Below are 23,979 nucleotides of genomic sequence, written 5' to 3'. Positions count from 1 at the left end.
GATCAGTCTTATGCCTACCTGCCCTATGTGCAGAGGTCTGTGGCTCTGAGTCATCCTCATCTTAAATGAAATGAAATGATGAGTAAATGAATAGGCTAAATATGAGAATGCTTAATCAATTAACCCACTGTCATCTTTATAATCCTTGTAGCAGCCAAAGTAGACTTTAAGTTATAATAAATAGAAGCGGCGTCCTTTTTCAGCAGGCTGTTGATGGGGTGCATGACAGATGAGAGGGCAGGGAGGAATTTTCCCAAGTAGTTAACCATCCCGATGGTCTGGCGTAGCTCTGTTGTGTTGGTGGGGCGCGGTAGCTCTGTTATTGCTCTGACTTTACTCTCATCCGCCCTAATGCCATCTTTGCCTATCACATGGCCAAAGTACTGGATCTCAGATTTTCCAAACTGGCACTTACTGCGGTTGAGCTTCAGTCCAGACGCTCTGATCGTCTCCAGCACCTTTCGAAGATTCTTGTCGTGATCCTCTCTGTCCTTGCCGAAGATCAGGACGTCATCCATGACGACCACGGCGCCTTCATGGTCCCTCAGGAGGGCACTCATTTTCTGCTGGAAAATCTCCGGGGCCGAGGTTATGCCAAATGGCAGCCTCCGGAAACAGAACCGACCCACCGGCGTGATGAATGTCGTGAGCCTCCTGCTGTTGGCATCTAGTGGTATTTGCCAAAATCCACTAGAAGCGTCGACAGTGGAGAACACTGTGGCGCCTGAGAGCATTGGTGCGATGTCCTCAAGCGTAGGCAGGATGAATCGCTCTCGTTTCACTGCTTTGTTAAGTTTTTTTAAGTCCACACATATTCTGGGCTTTTTGTTCTTTTTGATGACTGGCACCATTGGGGCGCACCAGTCTGTGGCCTCGTGCACCTCCTCTATGATGCCCAAAGACTGCATGCGCCTCAGCTCCTCAACCACCTGAGGCATGATCGGGAAGGGAATGCGGCGGGGTGTGGCGAGGCTATAAGGAGTGGCATTGGGCTGGAGCTCAATTTTCACAGGCTCACACTTCAGAAGTCCAATATCTCCAAAAACATCCTCATAGCTCTCAATTCCATCCACTCTGCGAATCAGCCCCATTTCAGAAGCTATTCTCCTACCCAGCAGGTTGGTGGTGAATGGGCCCCTCATCACATAAATCCAGAATTGGTGTTTCACACCACGTTTCTCAGTCTCTGCTAAGAATTTGCCTTTGTAATCCAGTTTCCCACCAGGACTAGTGAAAACAGCTTTTGTGTCCTTTAACACAGGACGCTGGGGCAGGCTGAGGAATGTGTGCTCTGCAATCACTGTAATATCTGCGCCTGTGTCAATCCTAAATTGCACGGCTTTCCCTTTAATTTGCAGATCTACAAGCCACTTGTCCTCGTCGACATCGTTGTCCTCAGTAATGGCTCCTAGTAGCCAAGAGCTGCCCTCATCACTGTCACTGTTAGCAGCTGCCACTGCACGCACTGCTTTCGTTTTGCACATAGCTTCAAAATGTCCCTTTTTACTGCATTTGCGGCACTGTTTGCCGTTTGCTGGACATGCTCCAAACTCGTGCACTCTGCCACATCGCTGGCATGCATTTCCTTGTTGCCCGCTTTTAGCTTTAGCATTACTTTGTTTTCTCTCTGCATTTTTGAATTGTTTTGGCTTGCGAGTAATTGCACTTACTTCACTCTCTGGTGATCGGGTGGTGCTTTGTGCTTTGATGAGCTCTGACTGTCGAACCATGTTGATAGCTTTTTCTAAAGTCAAGTCCGGCTCCAGCTGCAGTTTTTGTGATACTTCCATGTCCACTAATCCAATGACGATGCGATCCCGTATCTGCTCGTCTTTCGTCGCACCGAAGTCGCAATACTCCGCCAGTTCATACAAGTGTCTCACGAACGCCTCCACGCTCTCACCATGCCTCTGTGAGCGTTTGTGAAAGCATGCCCGCTCGTGGATAACATTCCGTTTAGGGACAAAATGTTCGTCGAACTTTTTCATTGTTTCCCCATAGTAATCCTCAATTTCCTCAGGAAATGTGAAAGTACTGAAAATGAGTTCAGCCTCCTTACCCATCGCGTAGAGTAGAGTGTTTACTTGAATTTCGCCGTCCTCTTTGTCGAGTTTCATAGCGATTCTATAGAGCTCGAAAGTGACGTCACTTCCCCCGATTTCATGGGACCTCAACGGCGTTTTTAGCCGAAAATCGTAGCATGTAATCCAATGGCGGTATTAAAATGATATTTCGATCCCCTTCGAGTTGTGCCACGAGCTCCATATATGTTGTTTCTGATATTTTTGCTTAATTTTTCGTACGAACCCCCAAACTTTTTAGAAAGTTGTGTTTCTTCACATTTTTCATGCCGACGGCCTCGGAACAAAACATTGATACTTCTGCATGAATAATCTTTATCTAGCCTCTTAAACAGCATATTTGTAGCCCAGCGCATATCATGACTGAGATCAGAAGATATTTACTCTCTACCATGTTGTTAGATGGTCAGCTTAGATCCCGTGAAACGCGGAACTAAGGGGCGGGACTTTCGAGCTCTATAGCGAGAGAAGCGTTGTCTCCATACCGGCCATGTGGACGGCTGGGTGAAGTCAAACGATTCCGGTGCGTCAAACTTTGCCATCTCGTCAGTCGAATCTTTCTCCTCGCGTCGATCACTGCAGTCACTGGGCCACTTCTGACACCATGTCATGAAAATGCCAGGCTGTATTTATCATTGAGGTCTTTTATTAATAAGTCAGGATAACACGGACATACTTCATGCTCCTAGCATCTTCATGGATATAATAATAACTCCCAGAAGTCTTAGCTTCACGTAATGACGTCACGAATATCATGCGTATGACAGATTAACTATTTCATCGCATCACAACATGGACGTGCACAGGAATCTCAAAGGGCAGTTGCTCTAACCTGAAGAAAGGGCAACCCCCCCCCCCCCCCCCAAAAAAAACAAAACAATGAGCGGCCTTCAGAATTTTTAGGAAACTGCACCATGGGTATTATTATTTTTAGTAGTAGTAGTAGAAGTAGTATATTATTGTCATACTTATTAATATTATTTTATTGTAGGCCTATAGTATCCTGAATATGCGTACCATATGATATAACATGCTAGTTTTTAAACATGTAGGCCTAGCTATTAATCATATCAGAGATGATCAGCCTTATGCCCACCTGCCCTAAATGTCTCCTGATCCACATTTCCTCATGTGTGGTATGTGGCTGCCCCTAAATTAAATGAAATTATGAGAAAAAGCCTTGATAGTTTTTAAACCTGTATCAGTCACAGAGATGATCAGTCTTATGCCTACCTGCCCTATGTGCAGAGGTCTGTGGCTCTGAGTCATCCTCATCTTAAATGAAATGAAATGATGAGTAAATGAATAGGCTAAATATGAGAATGCTTAATCAATTAACCCACTGTCATCTTTATAATCCTTGTAGCAGCCAAAGTAGACTTTAAGTTATAATAAATAGAAATAGTTTAAAAATGGTTAAAAAGATAATTTAATTTGAATTTGAAATTTTATTAATAGGCATATTCCATGATTAAAATGATGAATATTATATAGGAAAGCTAAAACAATAAGAATTCACAGGTTTAGGTCATTTGTTGGGTCTTTTGTAGCCTATATTAAAAATGTGTACTGTCGCTTTAAGAATGGACGAGCCGGCTTTCATTTCAGATCGCAAAGAACCGTGGCGTGGGAGCACCAGTTTTTATATGTTGCTCTGAAGCTCCGAGCTTCTCGCAGACTTTATAACCTTTTATTTTCATTACAGATATTTTAGTTAGTTCATGCACATTTTGTAGGCCTATGTCTTGAGAAGAACAGTAAACGTCAGTTATCACATGGAGTGGATTTATTTCAATTACATAGACATTGACAGTGGAAACAGTATCTTTGGGTCGGAGAATAGGCCTATATCAGCGTAAGAAAAAGCACTTTCCTAGCGGTCTCGCAAGATCAAACCTCTACAATCCTGAAAAAGATTCTCTGCCTCACCTGCACCTGTTCGCACCTTTTCGCAGCCAACTCTGCAGAGATGTGCTTCCTTTAGCTAGCCTACCCCCTTAAGTTCTCTGTTGCTTGATAAAACGACATGTCATCTGCATGTTTCTTAGTTGGGTTAGCCTTCCACAAAACAACCTGAGCCATGTAAAACGTTGACTGCAAGCTAGCTGGCTGTCGTTTTTCACCAATATCTGAACGTGGCACACCCCGGCTGTCAGATTAGCCTATTTAGGATCACTAAACGTCCTAAACTCGAGATCGGCTTTAAGAGACATTAATTGTGATCATGTAGTTTAATACTGTGTAGTCTGATGTGTTTCCAGCTCACCTCAGACCGTCAGGGCAGTCGCTCTGCTCCCACGACATCTTCGACATATTTTGCGTCTCTGCCCTGGTCGCATGCATGCTTGTTCCCCCCTCCCTCCCATGTAGAGCTGCGCGTGCCCCCCGCAACTCGCATGCTGCCCCTCCCTTTGCCTATCTCTCGAGGTGCAGGTGAATCTGAATTTGAAAACTTAATTTAGGAAGCTTCAATCAAAAATACGAATTGCAAAGCAAATCAGTTGAAACATGAAATATTACCCTATTTTTCCGAGGCATAGATATTATCTACAGCTGGCTGTTGGTTTTTTTTGCTACCTAAACGTGGCGCTGGCTGGCTGTCAGATGTATGATAACTAAAAGGTCTAAACTCAACATTGTATTAGAGAGGTTAATCGTGAGCATATTTTGTACCTTAATATGTAGACTGTGTGTAGGGCTCTAGTCGACACCCAGGCATCTTCAAAATCTTTCGTGTGTCTTATAGGCGCTCAAGCGCCTGTCGCGTGCCTTCTCCCTCCCCACCGGAGTTGTTGCGTAGCCTACCTACCTCACATCGCTCGTGCCCATTCTCGACGGGTCTGATGAATTTGTATGACTGACTTAAGTCTTTATTGTAAAAAACTTCAATCAAAATTATGAATTATAAAGAAATCAAATTATATTGAAATATGAAATTATAATTGCCATATTATTTCCCCCTCCCTTGGAAGGGCAATATCAGCCAAGGTGGGCAAAAGGGCCGTTGCTCGGGCACCGTGGGCAACTATGCTGTGCACGTGCCTGCGATCACAAACATCCACGAGGACAATATCCACCTGAAAACGCCAAATACCTGCAAACCGCTGTTCTGTCAGAAAAGAGTGAGCACCTGTCGCCTACTCTGTGTAGGCCTCCCACAGCGACATTTAGAAGTCTCCCATGAAATCCAACACACAACATATGAGAAGTGCAGGCAAGATGGCAACTCGCGCATTGAGCTCCGCGGAATTGGCTACTTCGATTAGATTTCACAGGCACGCGAGCGGGGAGCATGAAGGCTTTGTTTCTGTTTAACCTGACTGCACGCGTGTCTCTTCTCAATGGGTCTGTCAGTGTTCAGGTAGGCTTGGGTCAAGGCGACCGCTTGACAGAGAGCGCACTTTTCGGTTTATTTAGTAAATATCTCCTTGATTAGTTTTTGAAAGTTGGGATGTCTGTAACATCCACGAAGACAATATCCACCTGAAAACGCCAAATACGTGCAAACCACTGTTCTGTCAGAAAACAGTGTCCACCTGTCGCTTATCCTACTAGGCCTACTGTCTACAGCAGCATTTCAAAATCCTCCATGAAATCCCAAACCAACGTCACTTCAAATAGGTGACAGCAAGCATGGACATATGAAATAACACTTCAGTGAGGGGGGGAAATCACTCTGCTCTCATATCAAAGTGAAAGTGGGATTACAGAAAATTTCACATTTCAGTTTGTTCAATTTTTGCATGAAAAGTTGCAAATATTCATTGAAATCTAGAAAGGGTTGTAGCATAAGATTGCCTGTTTTTTTGTTTGTAAATGATTGTATTTTTTAATGGAAAATCGTGATTTTTAAAAAAAAATCGAAAAAGAGAGTTTATGTTAAAAAAAAATATGATATGAAATGGGCCGATGGGCCCCCTAGCTAAATTCGCCTTAGGCCCCCAAATTGCTAAGTCTGCCACTGCATACCACAGAAAAGTAAGTTTAATTATATAACTAATATGACATATTTTTCATTTTTTGTGAAATTATGGTATGCAAAAGTGAGTGTACTCCAGACTGATTAGGTGCCCAGTTTCACTGAATCACTCTCACCACTTCAGAGAATCAGCATAGGCCATAGGTGTGTGTGTGGGATCATTGTCAAGTTGGTAACAGTGTTAATTTTGTCGACTAGACTAAGACTAAATATATTAGTCGACTAACCTTTTGAGAGTTTAATCGACTAAATTCTGACTAACAAAAATGATCTGTGAAAGACTAAAACGAGACTAAAATGTTGAGGACTTTAAGTCAACTAAATAATGACTAAACAAAAATGATTTGTGAAAGACTAAAAGTGACTAAGACTAAGAACTAACTTTTAGTCGACTAAATTCTGACTAACAAAAATGATTTGTGAAAGACTAAAAACGACCAAGACGTAGACTTTTTTGGGGGGCTCAGACATAAATTGGTACAACCACAACTAAAACCTATAAATTAATTGTTAATTGGTAATTAACCTTTAAAGGGACACTATGGGATTTAAAAAAATGATTAATTACAGCTGAATCCATCCACCGATTTTACTTTTAGCAGACTGACCCTAACGAATATTGGGGGAGAAGCTTCTCTAACAAAACAAAAATCCCTTTACGAATACGTAGCACCAGCGACATATTCACATTTGTATGCACTATTGACTGCTTTACCAGAATGGCAATAACCAAGTCTCAGTGCATTACTAAAGGCCTTGTGTTTTATTGTATTGTGACTTAAACTAAAGACTAAAATGTTTAGACTAAAACTAGACAAAAATGTTGAGGACTTTTAGTCGACTAAATAATGACTAAACAAAAATTATTTGTGAAAGACTAAAACTAGACAAAAATGTTGAGGAATTTTAGTCGACTAAATAATAACTAAACAAAAATGATTTTTGAAAGACTAAAAGCGACGAAGACTAAGAATGGACTTTGACACAAGACTAAGACTAAGACTAAATAAAAAAATGGATGACAAAATTAACACTGGTTGGAAAACAACACAATGACCAACAATGAAGGTCAATGAGTAACATAATTAGCTATTTAGGGCAATTAATCTGTGTATTCATGATTCCATCAATGAAAACAGCTCTCAAACACCAGCAGCTCTCATGTAGCCCCACATAAGAGCTGCGTCCATGTTTCACTTTAGGGATCATGCATTTTTCTTCATATTCTTCATCTCCAACACCATACAAGCGTTGATGCCATCAGTTCTAAAACATATTGATCTTGGGATCACAATTTCACAGTATACCTGTAGAGTCCCATTAGCCTTCATTTTTGTCAAAATTAGGCCTATAGCAAACTCTTGGCGGGCTTCTTTGTGATTGGGCTGAAGGAGAGGCTTCTTTAGTGGATGACACCCACATGTCATTCCTTGCTATGTGCAGCATATTGTGTCATGGGAAATAATCACCCCAGTTTACATTTCTACTTCCTTAGATAACTGTGGTGAACTTGCATAACAACTTTCTATAACCATTTTCATTAATATGCTCCTGCTGAGGTGTTAAAGCAGGGGTAGGGAACCTATGTCTTGAGGGCCATTTGCGGCCCTTGAGGCTGTTTAATCCGGCCCCCGATATAGTTTTAATGCTATGCAGCTTCACATGAAATATGTCACATTTTGTAGAGAAAACTTAGAAATTACATTTGAAATACAGTTAAGTTATATTCAGGGCACCTAGAGAAGGTGGGGTCTGCTTTAAAGGTGTCTGCCTTCAATATAAGCCTAAAGTTCAGGGGGAAATCCTGATCTGTTTTCATAATACGGCCCTCAGATGAATTTGAAGTGGCCCCTCGAATGAAGAAGGTTCCCCACCCCTGTGTTAAAGTCTGTGGCCCACCTGGACGTCTCCTTGAGGCAGCTGCAGATGCATCAAGTTTTGGACCACAGTAGATACAGTTTTTTGACTGATAAGTAAAGCTTTGGTGCTCTCTTCAATGTGGTGTCATCGCCGGAAATGCGAAGAGGTTTGCTCTGCGAAATACCGTACTGTTTTATAGCCAACTGTTTGACAGAAAACTGTGTAATAAATTCTTAAACTCTTCTGAGAATGATTGAATGCTTGCTCAATTATGTTTCGCTTCCCTCTGAGACTTTCATTGGGGTGTACTCATTTCTGTGCCACTGTAATTTGCTCAAAACGGGAAAATATATAATAAGAGTCATATTATAAAACACACTTTTATGTTCTTTTATAGTCTTTTATGCTATGCTCTGTATATAATTATCCATAAAAAACACATCAAAAGCATGTTGGAAGGTGACAACTCATGACTCAGGAGGAGTGGATTTTGACATAGCAAAAACTTACAAAAAAAGAAAAGAAAAGTGAACTGCGGTTACATGAGGCTATCCTTGGTTATGGTAGGCAACTGCAGCTACTATGCCCATGTTTGTAAACTGTGACTATACCAAAACTCATTCCTAACCCTAACCTGTCAGTGAACAATGTGTCCACCAACCTGAAATATAGCCAGTTTCCGCATGCCACATGCCACATGCCACTACATCATCTACATCATCTACAGTACCCACTGGATTCTTCTTACAGATAACATGTCTTTCCTGTCAGTCATCTTTATGAGTATATATATAGAACAAGTCTGCATGGGCTTCATTTTGATTGCCCTCTATCTCTCTCACACACACACACGCTGACAGGTAAGGAAGACACTTCCATTGATTACCTTTATGGTCTACTTTATTAAGATACGCTTTCTATTATGTTATGTTCTTTCTGTTCATCATTTTGAAAGGTGTCTGTAGTGATTTCATTAGAATTCATATGATTGTAAAGTGATTGTAAATCACTATGGTGCTTGTAATTAATAATACCCTGCAAATGCAGTCCATACCATTTATTTAGATGACATTATTAAAGTTACGTAATTTGATGAACTGTTGAGCATACTTACAGCATATAGGCCTACATAATATACAATTTTAAAGTATACTTTTATGTTGGTCTACGTCAGGGGTCAGGAACCTTTTTGGTGGAGAGAGCCATAAACGGCAATTTTTTAAAAAGAAATTTTCATTGGAGCCATATCATTTTAAAAACACAGAATACAATCAAATATCATATCATATATTTCAATTATGCCCAACAATTTTAGAGTGTACTGTCAAGTTATAGCTTTTATTGATAACAGGTAATAGGGTTGCCAACTGTCAACTTCATTATGGCGAGGTCCCGGTCTGGGATAATTTTGTATTTCTTAGATGTAATTTCCTGCATTTTAACACTTTTTAACCTCCCTTGTCCTGTTTCAACTCAATATGGAACCCGTACTTTTATTTATAACAACTGGATGATTCCATATTTTTTAGGGATGGTTGGCAACCCTATAAGTAAGAGCCATATACAGTTCCCAAAAGACCCACATGTGGCTCTAGAGCCATAGGTTCCTGACCCCTGGTCTACGTACTTACAGTATATGTTAAAATAATTGAATGTTCCAATTTAGTTAGAAGAAGTATGAAACAGTATACTTTCTTGTAGATTGGTGGTAGGCCTATAAAATAAAGTTGATAAAAAGTGTACTTCAAAGCAGTATACTCATAATAAACGTTAGTACAAAAGCAATATGCTCACAGTACACTAGAATACACTTCTTTTGAAAAGGGCAATTGTAAATAAGCAGTCAGCCAGAATTGGGATGCGATGCGTTCATCCAGCATTAGCATGTTGAGTTAAATGAGTGAGTAGTATCAAGAGCTCTTCGGTGCAAACAAGTGTGTTTGGATTTTAGATACAACTGTTGGGAAAGACCTCATCTCATTCGACAACCACACCACTTGCATTGTTAATGTGACTGAGCCCTTTGTTCTTCTGTCTCTCTCTGTCTGTCTCCCTCCTCTCCCTTTCTCTCTCTTTCTCTCTTTTTCTCTCTCTCTCTCTCTCTCTCTCTCTCTCTCTCTCTCTCTCTCTCTCTCTCTCACTCAATTCAATTCAATTCATTTCATTCAAGTTTTATTGGCATGACAAAATATATTTTGTATTGCCAAAGCATTGGCTGAAGAGGTATATTTGTAATACGTGCGTATTAAAATGCAAGTATTAAAGGGACAGTTTGGTCAATTTCAACATGCAGTTGTAATGCTCACACTACCCTGGACTTGTCAGTGCCTGAGATTTTTTTTTCTTCTTCTTCAGCCATTTCCGAGATCCTGGTCATTGTAATGGGGGCAGATCTTTGTTTACATTTCAAAAAACATTTTTATTTATTCCCAAAAACATCCAAAAGGTTATAAAACATCAGCAGACAACTAGCAAACAGCAGTACCTTTTGGGAAAATATTTGGAGTTGGCCTATGTTTCATTTTTTAAAAATGTAAACAAACGCTGCCCCCATTAGAATTGCTCATATCTCGGAAAGGGCTGAGCCGAAAAATGTGGCATCACCGGGTACTGACAAGTCAAGGGTAGCGTGAGCAATACAACAGCATATTGAAATTGACTGAACTGGTCCTTTAAAACAAACACACAAACAAATTAATGCTTACAATTATATTGATAATAATATCAGCAAAGAAAAGAAACCAGGCATAGGCTGGTGTGTGTGTGTGTGTGTGTGTGTGTGTGTGTGTGTGTGTGTGTGTGTGTGTGTGTGTGTGTGTGTGTGTGTGTGTGTGTGTGTGTGTGTCTGTGCGCGCCCTTGCCTGAGTGTGCGCGCGTGTGCACGCATGCGCATGGGTGGGGTGTGCGTGGGTCAGGGGCGAGTTTAGGCTATTTTTAGTGGGGCCACTGCCCCACCGTGACTTGGCTCGGCCCCCCTAGCTCAGGAGCCTTTTAAAGTATTATTTGTGAATTGTATTGGAAATTACGCAATATTCTGCTGCGACTGCCCCGTCTGGCAACCCTGTGTATGAACTTCAAGAAAGGTCTTGTGACGAGTCTGCTACACCTCTTCTGATTGGTTTGCATCTTCATGCAACTGTTTGCGGCCTGAGTTGTGTTCAGTTATGATTTTTGCGAAAGTAGTTTCTGGATTTGTCATGCAGAACCCAAATCCGTGCATATTCTTGTGATGAGAACGTATGATGCACACTACACACAATAAAGTGGTGTAGGCTACTGTAGTGCTATGTGCAGACTATGATAGCATTGATTGTCATCATAATTGACATAATTTTGTAAGCTCGTAAACGTTGGTAAAAAAAAGTGTTGCAATGAAAGACCATTACAATCGTCCATTATTAGGTTGTGGATATCCGTGAAACATGCTTAACATAGGTAGCGGTGGCAAAGATTTTGTCAGGTGGTGCCTTGCGACGCACAATACTTTCACTTTTGCCAGTGTTATGGGGCTCTCTGTTGATCACTTCATGCAAGGTGAGTCAGTCAGAATCATAAAAGCTTGAGGTAGCAAGATAACGGAAAGGGGAGTCAAATACAGATGGAATACAATGCGTAACAAACCTAGGCCTACTGTGGAAACCATGCAATTTCTTTACAAATGTATCAGAAAAAAAATCAGAGTAGGCCTACAAATGATGAGGACATAGTGCTAAATAGGGGTTGTTAATAGCCTACGCTACCATCAGGACAGTCAAAATTATATATCTGCCTGGCAGCGTTTAGAAGTTGTGGCTCGATGGAATGAAACATGCTTCAGCCTTGGAATAGCGAACAGCAGGCAAATTATATAAAATTATATTACGGCGAGTCACCATTACATTGATAGTCGAGGTTCGCCGATATGCAGGGGAGGTTTATCCATATTTTGGTGATGCTGTAATTGTGATGTGAGAATGCAGGCTCTCCGACTTCTCCCTTAGCCTGTTGATTTTAATGATTGGGAACTGTGTGAAGTTTATTGTTATTGTTATTGGAACATGGCTCGGAATGAGGAGTGACATTGCCCGCCCGGTTACTACTGTCCATTTACATGTGTGGCAGGGAGCGCGCACCTTGTTGCAAGATTCCCATCATTGGCATGACTTCGGGCAGGGGATGTTTTAATTGTTATTTTTATGTTTGCTTGAAAAGAAGATGTCAGATTTTAAAAACTCATGATGAATATTTACCTGTTGAGCTACGATTGGAACTGTGATTTGTGGTGCAAGGAGCGCACATGAGAGAGAAAACTCTTCTGACTATTTTTACGTCACTCAATGGTCTAGCCCTAAATAAATATATTGCAGATATGCTACAGTAATACCATCCAATTAGGAGTCTTAGTTCTTCAGTGTCTTCTCTACTTGTTGCATTTAGCCATTATGCTGCCAAACGATGGAACAAGCTTCCTGTTCAAATTACTGTAGGCCTACCTGTAGAGCTGCCCTAACAGTAGGCTATCAAGTTTTGAAAAAAAAGCTTAATTTTCATCTGGCTTTGTATGTACTCTGTATAATACTTCCTATAGGCCTACTTTATTATAATATTTTCCTCTCTCTTTTTCTTTCCTCTCAATCACATAAGAACTATGACAACCATTAGGGTGCATATCTGACACACAGTAGGCTACCAATCACAAGGATTACCTACAGTAGGTAATGTAAGTTAGATTTTGTGGGGGAAAATGTAATGTCATGACTTGTGGGTAGTCCTTCATTGAGTGAACTGTTATTTAAAATTGAAAGCCTTTTGAAAACAAAATCTCAAATCTGAAATAGAAATGGAACGCTTGCTCTGTCAGGTACCTCTGTCAGGTACCACTGTCAGCACCAGGGGCCAGGCCCCTCTAAAGATCAAAAGCTAAAACCGCCCCTGGCGTGGGTGTGTTTCCGTGCATTTGTGTGTGTGTGTGTGTGTGTGTGTGTGTATGCATGTGTACATCAGTGTGTGTGTGTGTGTGTGTGTGTGTGTGTATGCATGTGTACATCAGTGTGTGTGTGTGTGTGTGCATATGTTAGCGTGAGAGTGTGTGTGTGTGTGTGTTTGTGTATATTGCTTGCGTGGATAATATATGCATGTCTAGTGTAAGGTTTATCTTCACTGGTGCATCACTGAGGGGTCTTTCTGTCTCTTTCTGTCACAATTGTATAATTTACAGCCATCATTGTGCAATCTTTTTCCTCCCCTAATAAATATCTAATTTTTCCTCTTTGTGACTGAGTTCTCTCTCTCTCTCTCTCTCTCTCTCTCTCTCTCTCTCTCTCTCTCTCTCTCTCTCTCTCTCTCTCTCTGCAGTTAAGGTGATAAACAATGAGCACAGGTGGCAAGGGTGACCCTCCTCCCTATATTACCCCAGGTAGGTCTACCTCTGTGACAGACCCACACTAGAGCAGGTTGGAAAGCTACACTATATTGTCTGGGTGCTCAACACTATTCTACCTGCTATTCAGCTCAGAGAAGCTACAATTCAGCTGTAGCAAGGTCACACATTCCAATCCACTGTGGTGTAATGCCATGATGAGAGACGCAATCAAATGTATATAACATTCCTGGTTTGCAAAAGCCACACAAGTTGATGTTGTCCCCATTATTTTCCAAATCTCTCATTTTGTTTAAACGTGACTGTGTGTGTGTGTGTGTGTGTGTGTGTGTGTGTGTGTGTGTGTGTGTGTGTGTGTGTGTGTGTGTGTGTGTGTGTGTGTGTGTGTGTGTGTGTGTGTGTGTGTGTGTGTGTGTGAGTGGGTGGAGGTGCAGGTGTTAGGGAGTACCAGACCACGATCGAAGGCATCTCAGGTGGAGACCATACTTATGAGACCCCTTACGAATACTATGAAAACATTGGCAATGAAGTCAATAAAGTCAATGAAGCCACCACCACTGCCACCGCCACCCAAGAACAAACTGGTATGTCCATGACCCATGTACAATGTGTTTTTTTATTCGCATGTAGCCTACATGTATATTTTTTTGCTTTCGATCATGTATGTGAATGTTTTGGACAATGTGTAGTGCATGCATTCCCACCTGTGTTGATAATCTGAAATGTCTACTCATATTGGACTGGTAATTGGTATGAAGCATGGGCGTCGGAAGTGTCTGTTTGACTGTCATGATAAGGACCCTCTATTCATTTTACTTTTACACAATTACTTTTGATAATATTTGTAGTTCGTTGTTGCCCAGAAGACCTTTACAACCAGTACACAGCCTACTAGCAACTCTGATCAGTATGGCCTGCAGGCCTACATAGAGATGGTGAAATAGGGGCCATGCATCATTCAAAGACTGATTACGTTGTTTGCGGCTGTATTGTATTTGTGCTGTGCAGTGAACGTGGGCCAGGCGGTAGCAACATCTGACGGCATGAAGCACTTCGTGAGTGTGGAGAGTCAGCTGGGTCACACTCCTGGCATGACCACCTGCACCTCCTGCGAACAGCAGGTCCTCACCGAGGTGCGGTACAAGATCGGGGTCTACGCCTGGCTCATATGCTTAGCCTTCATCCTCTGCGGGTGAGTTAGGAGAGATTGAGTGAGCGAGACAGTGAATGAGCTGGAGAGGTAAGTGGTTGTCTGGATGAGTGAGTGAGAAGGATGTATGAAGTGGGTGAGTGAGAGGGGTGGGGGAGTATAGTGTGGGAAATCTCGTTTAAGAGACGTCAAGGCCGAGATGTATATGTTCTAAGGGCCTTTTCACATCGTCGGCGGGACTGAAATGATTTGTACCGACGGCAGCGAAAATGCATGGAATTTTAAATTTCAATTATTAGATTTTTAGAAGTTTTTTTCAGGGAACATTGAGATTTTGGGGAAACAAGTCTGACAGGCGGACAACAGATGCGTCCGTCTATGCCCGTTCTGAAACTTTTTTGCCCAAACGCCCCCTTGGCCTCCTCATAACCTGTCAAGGCAATTTATCAATAAGCCTACCATGTACTGTATAAGCCTGGATTTGAAAAAGTACCATAGGATTTCAACAGTGTTGGACAAGTTACTGAAAAACTGAAAAACCTCTCTTGGACCACCAACACTACATCACTGGCGAAGAAGGCCCATCAGCGTCTCTACTTCCTGCGCAAACTAAAGAAGGCAAGTGCTACACCCTCCATCATGACAACATTCTACAGAGGAACCATAGAGAGCGTCGTGTCCAACTGCATCACAGTGTGGGGAGGAAGCTGCACGGAGAAAAACAGGAAGACACTCCAGCGTGTTGTGAACACAGCGAAGAAGATCATTGGAGTACCACTCCCCTCCCTGCAGGACATTTACACCACACGCCTCACCCGGAAAGCACTGATGATCATCAAAGACACAAGCCACCCTGCACACAAACTGTTCAGCCTCCTGCCCTCTGGAAGAGGTACAGGCGCCTCGTTCCCGTACCACCCGGCTGGCGAGCAGCACAATGCACCAAGCGATCAAGATGCTGAACACTCAACCCCCTCCCCCCCCACTGTCAGCCTCTAGCCAGCAAGGCCACTGACAACCCCCCCCCCCCCACTGTCAGCCTCTAGCCAGCAAGGCCACTGACAACCCCCCCTCCCCATCCCCCACCACCATATCTGCGACTGAACATTCCACCTGCACTACTATACTTGTGACTGAACTTTCAACCTGCACTAACTCAAAACATGCACACACACACACACACACACACACACACACACACACACACACACACACACACACACACACACTACACACACACACACACACACACACACACACACACACACAAGCACACTGCACTTTCTGCACTAAACCCAACATACACACACTGACACACACCACACACACACACACACACACACACACACACACACACACACACACACACACAACACGACACATCACACACACACACAAGACGCACACCGCCAACCTTCTACCTGCACTAAAACACATACACACACACACACACACACACACACACACACACACACACACACACACACACACACACACACACACACACACACACACACACTGCTGCTGGTGTACTTGACAGACCTTTTTATATTTATTTTCTTCAAAATGCTACTATTACCATGTCAGAACGCTATAAAGGACTTTTTTTTAGGAAAAGCACAAAAACACAACAAATACCTCTTAATGTATGTCCTCTACAAGTCTTCTGTTGTCCAGTCTTGCACTTTAAATGTCTGTATGAGCACTGTCCATGTCCATACTGTCTTAAGTCCATGTATAAGTACTGTCTATGTCTATACTGTCTATGTCCTTACCTTAATTAGTCTATGTCTGTATGGGAAAGCAAGAAATGTAATTTCAAATTCTTTGTATGACCAGTGCATGTAAAGAAATTGACAATAAAACCTACTTGACTTGACTTGACTAATGCATTACTGATTACATGTTACTGTCTTTTCAAAATAATCCCTTACACTACATTTAGCAATTTGGGGGGGGGGGGGGGGGGGTACCTAAAGGCGAATTTAGCTAGGGGGGCCATCGGCCCATCCCATATCACATTTTTTTAAAACATAAAATCTCTATTTAAAAAAAATATTTAAAAAAATTTCAAGATTTTTTATTTAAAAAAAATAATAATTACAAACATAAAAAACAGGCAAACTTGGATTACAACCCTTTCTGGACAGATTTCAATGAATAGGCTATTTGCAATTTTGCATACATTAAATAAACTAAAATGTGAAATTCTCTTTTCACTTTAATATGAGAGCAGTGATGCCCCCCCTCACTGAAGTGTTATTTCATGTGTGTGCATGATGCGGTCACCTATTTGAAGTGACGTTGATGTTGGATTTCAAGGAATACTTTGAAATGCCACTTTGGGAAGTAGACAGAGTAGGCGACAGGTGAACTGTCTTTCTGTCAAAACAGTGGTTTGCAGGCGTTTGCGTTTTCACGTGGATATTGTCTTCGTAGACCGTTACAGACACACCGTAAGTTCCAAAAACTAATCAATGAGACATTTAGGCCTACTGCATAAACCGAAAAGCGCGCTCTCTGTCAAGCGGTCGCCCCGAACAAACCCCTTAAAAGACGCGCGTGCGTATGATCAACACAGAAACACAGCCTTCACTGTCCCTGTGGACGCGTGTCTGTGAAATCTAATCGAAGTATCGAAGTAATCTGCTCCACCCACGCTCAAAGCGCGAGTTGCTCTCTTGCCTGCACTTCTCACAGCATTGTCAAAAAATCCAGGGGATTGCCGGTGTTCGGGCTGTTGTTTTCTTGAAAGGGTGTTGTTTCTTTTGAGTGGTGACGCTGTGTAGTCTAACAACACTGAACATAGGAAACGCTATCTGCAAATGTCTCATGCCTTCCTATTTCTTGTGCTCTGCTTGGTGTTATTGACCATGAGTTTGTTGAGTGTGGCGCTTGACAGTTATCCTCCTTATCTGAAGACGTCTTTGTGTGAATGTTTAGGAACTCGGCTAGCACACATGGCACACATGGATGGAATATGCATGCAGACTTCTGTGCTTCTGCAGTTGTGTCAGATAATGCTATCAATCAGCTGCGTAGCCGGTTTGCTAACCATTATGGTAGACGTTTTGGTTTGCACGCATGAGCTCCAGGCCAAAACTGAGCTCTGCCACTCCACTGAGCGACTGCCACCTTGTGGACACAAGAGGGAATCACAAGAGGGAATCAGAATTCAGGAACGCATCACGGGCGGACGGACGGACACCAAAGCCGGACGGACGGACGGACGGACGGACACCAAAGCCTCTTATAGAGATGCGTGGGACGCATCTAAAAACACGCATATCAATTAATCACAAGTCGGTCAATAAGGCCAACCATCTAACAATTAAGGAATTAATCGATAATTTGTATGGTCAACGTGGTAACTAGCTGTAGTCAAGTCCACCTTTGTAAAGTCCAAGACAAGAATAGTCAAGTCCGAGACCAGGGCCGTCGCTAGGCCTATTTTAGGGGGGCTTTAGCCCCCCCTACATCAGTATTAGCCCCCCCCCTCCCCCCCTTTAACGATTTTGCAAAACATTTTTTTTTATTTTTATTTTTTTACATTTTTCCAAAAACAAATGCAGTGAAGCACTGAATACGAACCACCAAGAAGGCAAGACAAGTTCCTGTTTGCTTATTTATTGTTTAATGCAACTTATATCCTACTGCACAGCAATAAAAGCAGGGTGCACAGCAATATGTTATGCGGGGGGGAAACAGGGAGAGGATTGTGCTTTGTGACCAACACCTCGAGAAAAGTGTAATTACTTACACGGATGAAATCTTCCGATCCAAAGTACCAATTTTCACTCACAATACCCGTGTAATAAATCCATTTGACATTGTCTTGAAATTATAGTTGAGCTTTAATATTTGTCTTAACAGTTTGAAAACACACATGAACTGATTAAAATAGCTACTAATGGAGTAAAAATGACCTAATATCTGCCGGGGATGCATAGTTTTCCAAGTAAGGAACCTGTTTGAATGAATCGCTTCCTGACCACTGCTTCTCCTGGAGACGCGCAGTTAGTAACTCCTTAAAGTTCCTAGTCCTTGAGTAAATTATGCTCTCGCCATTTTTATCTAATCATTTTAACTTCCGTACATAATATTCATCAGTTGAAACATTTTTAAATGTTTTGTTAGCTTACATATAAGGAATGTTCATTAAAATGTAAATAAAAAATAAATCACTGTAACTAGTGTTTATAAATAGGTATGGTGCTCTTAAAATAATTGTTCAAGAATCACATGTTGGTCAGTGTTATTAGTGTTCATTCATATATACGGCAACAAGCGTCAATGGAGTAAAGCAACTGCAGGAATTGCACGGTCCGTCTGCAAGCACTTTGATTTCGTCCATGGGTGCATTCCAATATGCAGACTCCCGCCCTCCACTTGTGCATATGGCCTCGTCCCGACTCCTGGCCCCGCCTTCGTGGAAAAAAACAATAAAGTTTCCCCACTGTTTTGGGGTTGCTCTCTTCATTCACAATCCCGATTGCAAATGAGAAAATGACATCAGCATTGTGCTTTTGCAATATATTGAATTAATTTTCTGTCGTCAGTGACGTCATCATGAGATCACAAGCAGGCAAGTGACAAGGGAGGACGGAAGTCTGCATATTGGAATGCACCCCGTGTGTTTGGGCCCATGTGACACGGTCACGTCTTTGTGACATGAGCACTAGATTAAAGGATAACTTCAGTCAATTTCAACATGCAGTTGCAATGCTCACACTACCCTGGACTTGTCAGTACCTAATTTTTCCCCCCTTTTTTCTTCACCGTTAGGGCCAAAACATACCAAGGCGGAACGGAACGGTCGCGGGACGAACGCGCTCTTTTTGCTTAGTTTTGGCCGGCGTGTTTTTCTCTGCCTTTCACACTGACAGCGTCGGCGTGCGCGGCCAGTCCTGTTCAAAACCCTCCCCACAGCCAAAGCTAGCATGCTACTTTGCCATTCATTTGAATGAGACACCGCCGGTCGCCGGCGTGAAAAATACGCTCGAGTTCTATTTTCCAAATGCAGCGCGGTGCGGAGCCGGCTCCCGCGCCGCTGACGCTCGACTACCGCCGGTTGGTGTGTAAGAACAGATATGTTTCAATGTATTTTCACCGACGCCGGTAAAAAACGCGGTCGTTCCGCGACGCTTTACTGCCCTGGTGTGTAAGACCCCTTATTAGAGATCCTGGTCATTGTAATGGGGGCAGCTGTTTGTTTACATTTTAAAAAAAAAAATTTTTTTTATTTATTCCCAAAAACATCCAAAAGGTTATGCAACACCAGCAGACGACTAGCAAACAGCAGTACCTTTTGGGAAAATATTTGGAGTTGGCCTATGTTCATTTAAAAAAAAAAAAAAATGTAGACAAAAGCTGCCCCCATTAGAATATCTCGGATAGGGCTGAGCCTAAAAATGTGGCAGCACCGGGTACTGACAAGTTAAGGGTAGCGTGAGCAATACAACTGCATATTGAAATTGATTGAAGTGGTCCTTTACGGTCAGAGGCGCATCTTGCCACCAGGCAAGGCAGGCAGCCGCTTGGGGTCCCCAAGCCCCTAGATAGTGGATAACAGCCCACACTTTATCACAGTAGTGGGGATTTTGGTTCAAATGTTCATTATTTTGCATTTGCGCTTGGGGCCCCACCTGATGCTAGACTCGCCTCTGTTTACGGTTCATAAACACTAGATGCTGTGTTTATCATTTTGGCATGGCCTAACCATGGGTGTCTTCCTTGTGTGTTCCAGGATGGTGACTTGCGGTCTGCTCTGCCTTTTCATGCCCCTCTCCTTCCTCAAGCGCTTCAAAGACGCCTACCACTCGTGCCCTAGGTGCCACCGCGTACTGCACGTGGACAAGAAGAAGTGCTGCCAGAGAGAGTAGATTAGAGAAAGAGTATTCAAACTACGCCCACCCAATGCAAGTGTACTCAAGTTTAGCCTCGTAAGGGGTCCCAAAGTGTCTCCACCTTCTTCTCTTTTTGTGGTGTTTGATGCCGGCTTGCACAAGATGTGCGCTACTGCCATCTACAGAGCTATGGGAACTCCATTTATTTTCAACCGTAAGACTCCAAAGGTCTCCTAACCGAAGGTCTCCTAAAAGGGAATTAATCTGACATCAAATGGATCCCGGAAAAGTAGGTGCCTGAAGTATCTTACTCTAATCTACTCTCTTTGGTGCTGCTCTTGACCTCTCCACCTTCATCTTGGCTCTGGGCCTCTGGTGTTCTCTGGTGCCAGAGCAGTCAATCCCGGGTTCAGAAAAAAAATGCTATGCTCCATATTTCTTCTGACAGATAACAAAGTGAAGAGACTTCACTGAGTAGTTACAGTTGTGCATCCACCCGTTTTGAATGTCAAACATGAATTTCAGCTTTGATGCTCAGGGCTGGTTGGATGAAATTTGTGGCAGTGTTTTCTGTCTGAATCTGGGATCGGCTCCTCTGGTCTGGCACACTGAGGGTGGACTAGAGAGGGAAGCGCTTGCTGTGGCTGGAGTAGTTGTTTATTATACTGTAGGTAAACTGAAGAAGGTTATGGGTTATGAAGAAGGACAGTGACTCTAAGGATCTTGGACTCCTGGAGTAGTCCCATGCAAATCAGTGTCTCTCTGCCATCTTTGTTACTGTTCGGGATCAGGATTTGCACTTGTTAATCAGAGCAGGCTTGATCTGTGTTTCAATGTTAATAATAGATTATTATTCGCATTCTATGACCTCTGATCCGCTTCTGATCAGGTGATGCTTGAGATCTTTGCTTCCGATAGAACACTTTCAAGAACTGCAGGCTGTGCAATAGAAAACAAAATGTTAAGACAAGTGGATTAATATTAAAATGAATCGGTATGTATTTGGTGATGTTCAACCTGAAAGGATGTTATTTTGATTTTCATTAATTTTTCTATGCATATAAAGAATTTCCCATTATTGCGTGTACAAGCCTTTTTTCCTCTTCTTTTGAATGTGAGGAGATAATCTGCTTTGTGTTCTAGATGATTAAAAGTGCAGACCAATTTAGGTTTTTGAGGCACAGTGACCACATACACAGAAAAGGCTAAACTGGAACCAAAAACGGCAAGGGCATTTTTGGCATAGACCAGCACATATCTAGATATATGGCTGGTCTCAAAGGGAAAAATAAAAACGAACGAAAAAAAAAAAAATCATGTATGCCAGATGACCAATCCAGCCCTGTATTCAGATCAATGCGAATTAAGTTGCAAGAACACTTGTTCAGAAACACTTGAATTCATCCATTGGTGAAGGTGCAGGAAATTGTTAATCATATAGCCTACTCCCCTGCAAACATTCTTTCCATTGGTAGACTAAGCTTTTAATATACTACAAAGAAATGTAGTCTTAACAAGATTGTCTTTTCAAGTAGAAAAAAAAAGTCAATACTATTTTAAGAGAATTGCCTAACAACTAGAACTGCTAAGCAAGAACAACTTTTCTCCCTTTAAGATGTGTTTCAGAAGTCTGTCCATAGGACAAGTAGATTTTTTTTTGTAAAAAGTTGCCAAGCTTTCTAACTAACGGAAGTTCTAGTCATTCTGCAAGGTTTGTCTTATAAACATGAACTAAGATATGTCAATGTAACTTGAAAATAGCCAACCTGCTTCATTTTAATACTGAGCATCACCACTCTCTATACTCTTTACACAGAAACTACCAGATTTGAGCCTCATGCCAATTAATGCACTCATTTTTATAGAAAATTTTATTCAACATACATTTTCCAGCAAAAAGGCAATATACAGGAATAGTTGTCGTACACTGCTGCTACATGGAGGAATTAAACTGGAAAAACTCCAAGATGTGATCTGCAGGTCATCTTTGTACTGCACTTAAACAAGACAAAACTGTTGCAATCGGTTAAAGAAAAAAAGAAAAGAAAAATAAAACGGAAAAAGTCAGGATCCAAAATAAAACTACACACAATGAATATGAACATCTGAATCAATCTGTACCCAACATTTTTTTTTTTAATTTTACAGGATTTCATTCTTTAAATATACAATTCCATTGTTGTCTTTACAGAGCCAACTATGCACTATGGAGCATTCCTTCTGCACTTTAAAAAAAAAAAAGAAAAGGGTGTTTTGTATTGGTTATTGGTGCTGGTTTTATTTTCTATGCCTTCACCCAGTCCTATATGCTTGCAGCGGTCCCTGCCCACCCAGTTAAATTACAGTGAATGTGGAGCGCTTGCCCCCTACCTCCCTCCCTCCCTTCCTCTCCCCCTACCACCCCACCACCATCAGGCCCTGACCCAGTAATACAGCAAAACCCTAGTGGAAGGTTGGAGGAAAAGAAGAGACACACAGAAGGAGGTGGGGTCTGGACTGGATAGGTAGAGGGAGGGAGAATGGAAGGCAGGAGAGGTTAGGGAGGTGGAGAAAAAAAAGGATGGAAAAAAAATAAAAAATAAAAATAAAGATAGAAAAATAGCTTAAGACCAAGGGGGAAGCAACCCAGAGTGGGAAATGCAAATCATACTACTACCAAAGTTTCCATTTTAACAGTGCTGCAAAATGTAAACCCTCGGATAACAAGTGCCAACGTGCAAGATGAAGTACAGACAATTTCGTTCTTTTTTTTTTTTTCATTTATTTAAAACAGATGCTGTGGATTCTTTATTGTTATTTTGTTTGTTTCATATTATACAAGATTTGCAGGAAAAAAAAAGACTAAACTGAATTCCTCCAACCAAACTAAGTGAGAAAGAATTGTGTAAACATGAAAATTGACTAGTTGCACTAAGGGACCAGGAAAAAAATGACAACCACTTCAGGGCAACTAGCAAGCTTCAGCCATTCGCGCACTGACCTGGTTGAGAAGAACCAGTGTCCTTGCGTCTGCAAATGGCAAACATCTCTCCGTCGTCCCAACCCCCAACACTATGCAGCAGCCTTTGCCGTAACAATTCTTAAAAAAAAGGAGGAGAGAAAAAAAACAAAAACAAAAAGAAAAAAATCTACAAGTTCAAACTGTCCTCCCATTTTGTTAAAATCCAATTCATGTGTCCCGACAGAATGGGGAGTCAAGAGTTAGAGAAGCTAAATTGAACAGCCTCAGGAGGGGGGGAGATGGGGAAGAGTGGCTGAGGGAGGAGGGGAGTGAAAACAAAAACAAAAAAAACTCATCAGCAGAAAAAAAAATCAATTTTCTGAAGACTTCATACATGGTGCATGTGTACCCATTGAGCAGGTGTTAAAAGGTGGTGCACACGAGAGGTTTGGTTAAAGTCTTTAGTATGGGTGGAGCTGTGGCGCTAGCGGGTGTTGAGTCTTGCTCAGTTCAGTTGTGGATCTTGATCGCTTTTTCCAGGTACGTGTAGCGGCCTCTCTTTGGAGCTTTGTTGAAATGGTCTAATCCTAACCAAGGCCTTGGGTGTGACATGTTTCCTGCAAAAACAACAAAACAAAACAAAAATTACTTGCACGTATAACCTATGACCACAATTGCGTTTAGAAACGAAAGGTGGACCAGCCAGCTTGAAAAAGCAACCAAAAGAATTAAAAGTGGCGTTATATATTCCTCCCTTCTGCCT

The 23,979-nt window shown here is 42.0% G+C and overlaps 2 protein-coding genes across 2 annotated transcripts in view; one reads left to right on the top strand and one right to left on the bottom strand.

Annotated features, from left to right (window-relative positions):
* The first annotated feature begins 936 nt into the window (after positions 1–936).
* On the top strand, positions 937–21,343 carry LOC134464426 (lipopolysaccharide-induced tumor necrosis factor-alpha factor homolog). Its single transcript, XM_063217879.1, has 5 exons — positions 937–961; positions 1,026–1,118; positions 13,699–13,863; positions 14,288–14,471; positions 20,176–21,343. Exons 1-5 carry the CDS (start codon positions 937–939, stop codon positions 20,309–20,311), a joined length of 603 nt encoding a protein of 200 aa, XP_063073949.1. The 3' UTR covers positions 20,312–21,343.
* A 772-nt stretch (positions 21,344–22,115) lies between these two features.
* usp7 (ubiquitin specific peptidase 7 (herpes virus-associated)) overlaps positions 22,116–23,979 on the bottom strand; it is a 39,873-nt gene continuing 38,009 nt past the window's right edge. The window contains 1 exon segment of the mRNA XM_063188186.1: positions 22,116–23,833. Coding sequence (XP_063044256.1) covers positions 23,727–23,833 — 107 coding nt within the window. The 3' untranslated portion in view covers positions 22,116–23,726.

Source organism: Engraulis encrasicolus, chromosome 2 (genome assembly GCF_034702125.1).
Source record: "Engraulis encrasicolus isolate BLACKSEA-1 chromosome 2, IST_EnEncr_1.0, whole genome shotgun sequence".
In the NCBI taxonomy this organism is placed as follows: domain Eukaryota; kingdom Metazoa; phylum Chordata; class Actinopteri; order Clupeiformes; family Engraulidae; genus Engraulis; species Engraulis encrasicolus.
This window is presented reverse-complemented; position numbering and strand designations above follow the sequence as displayed.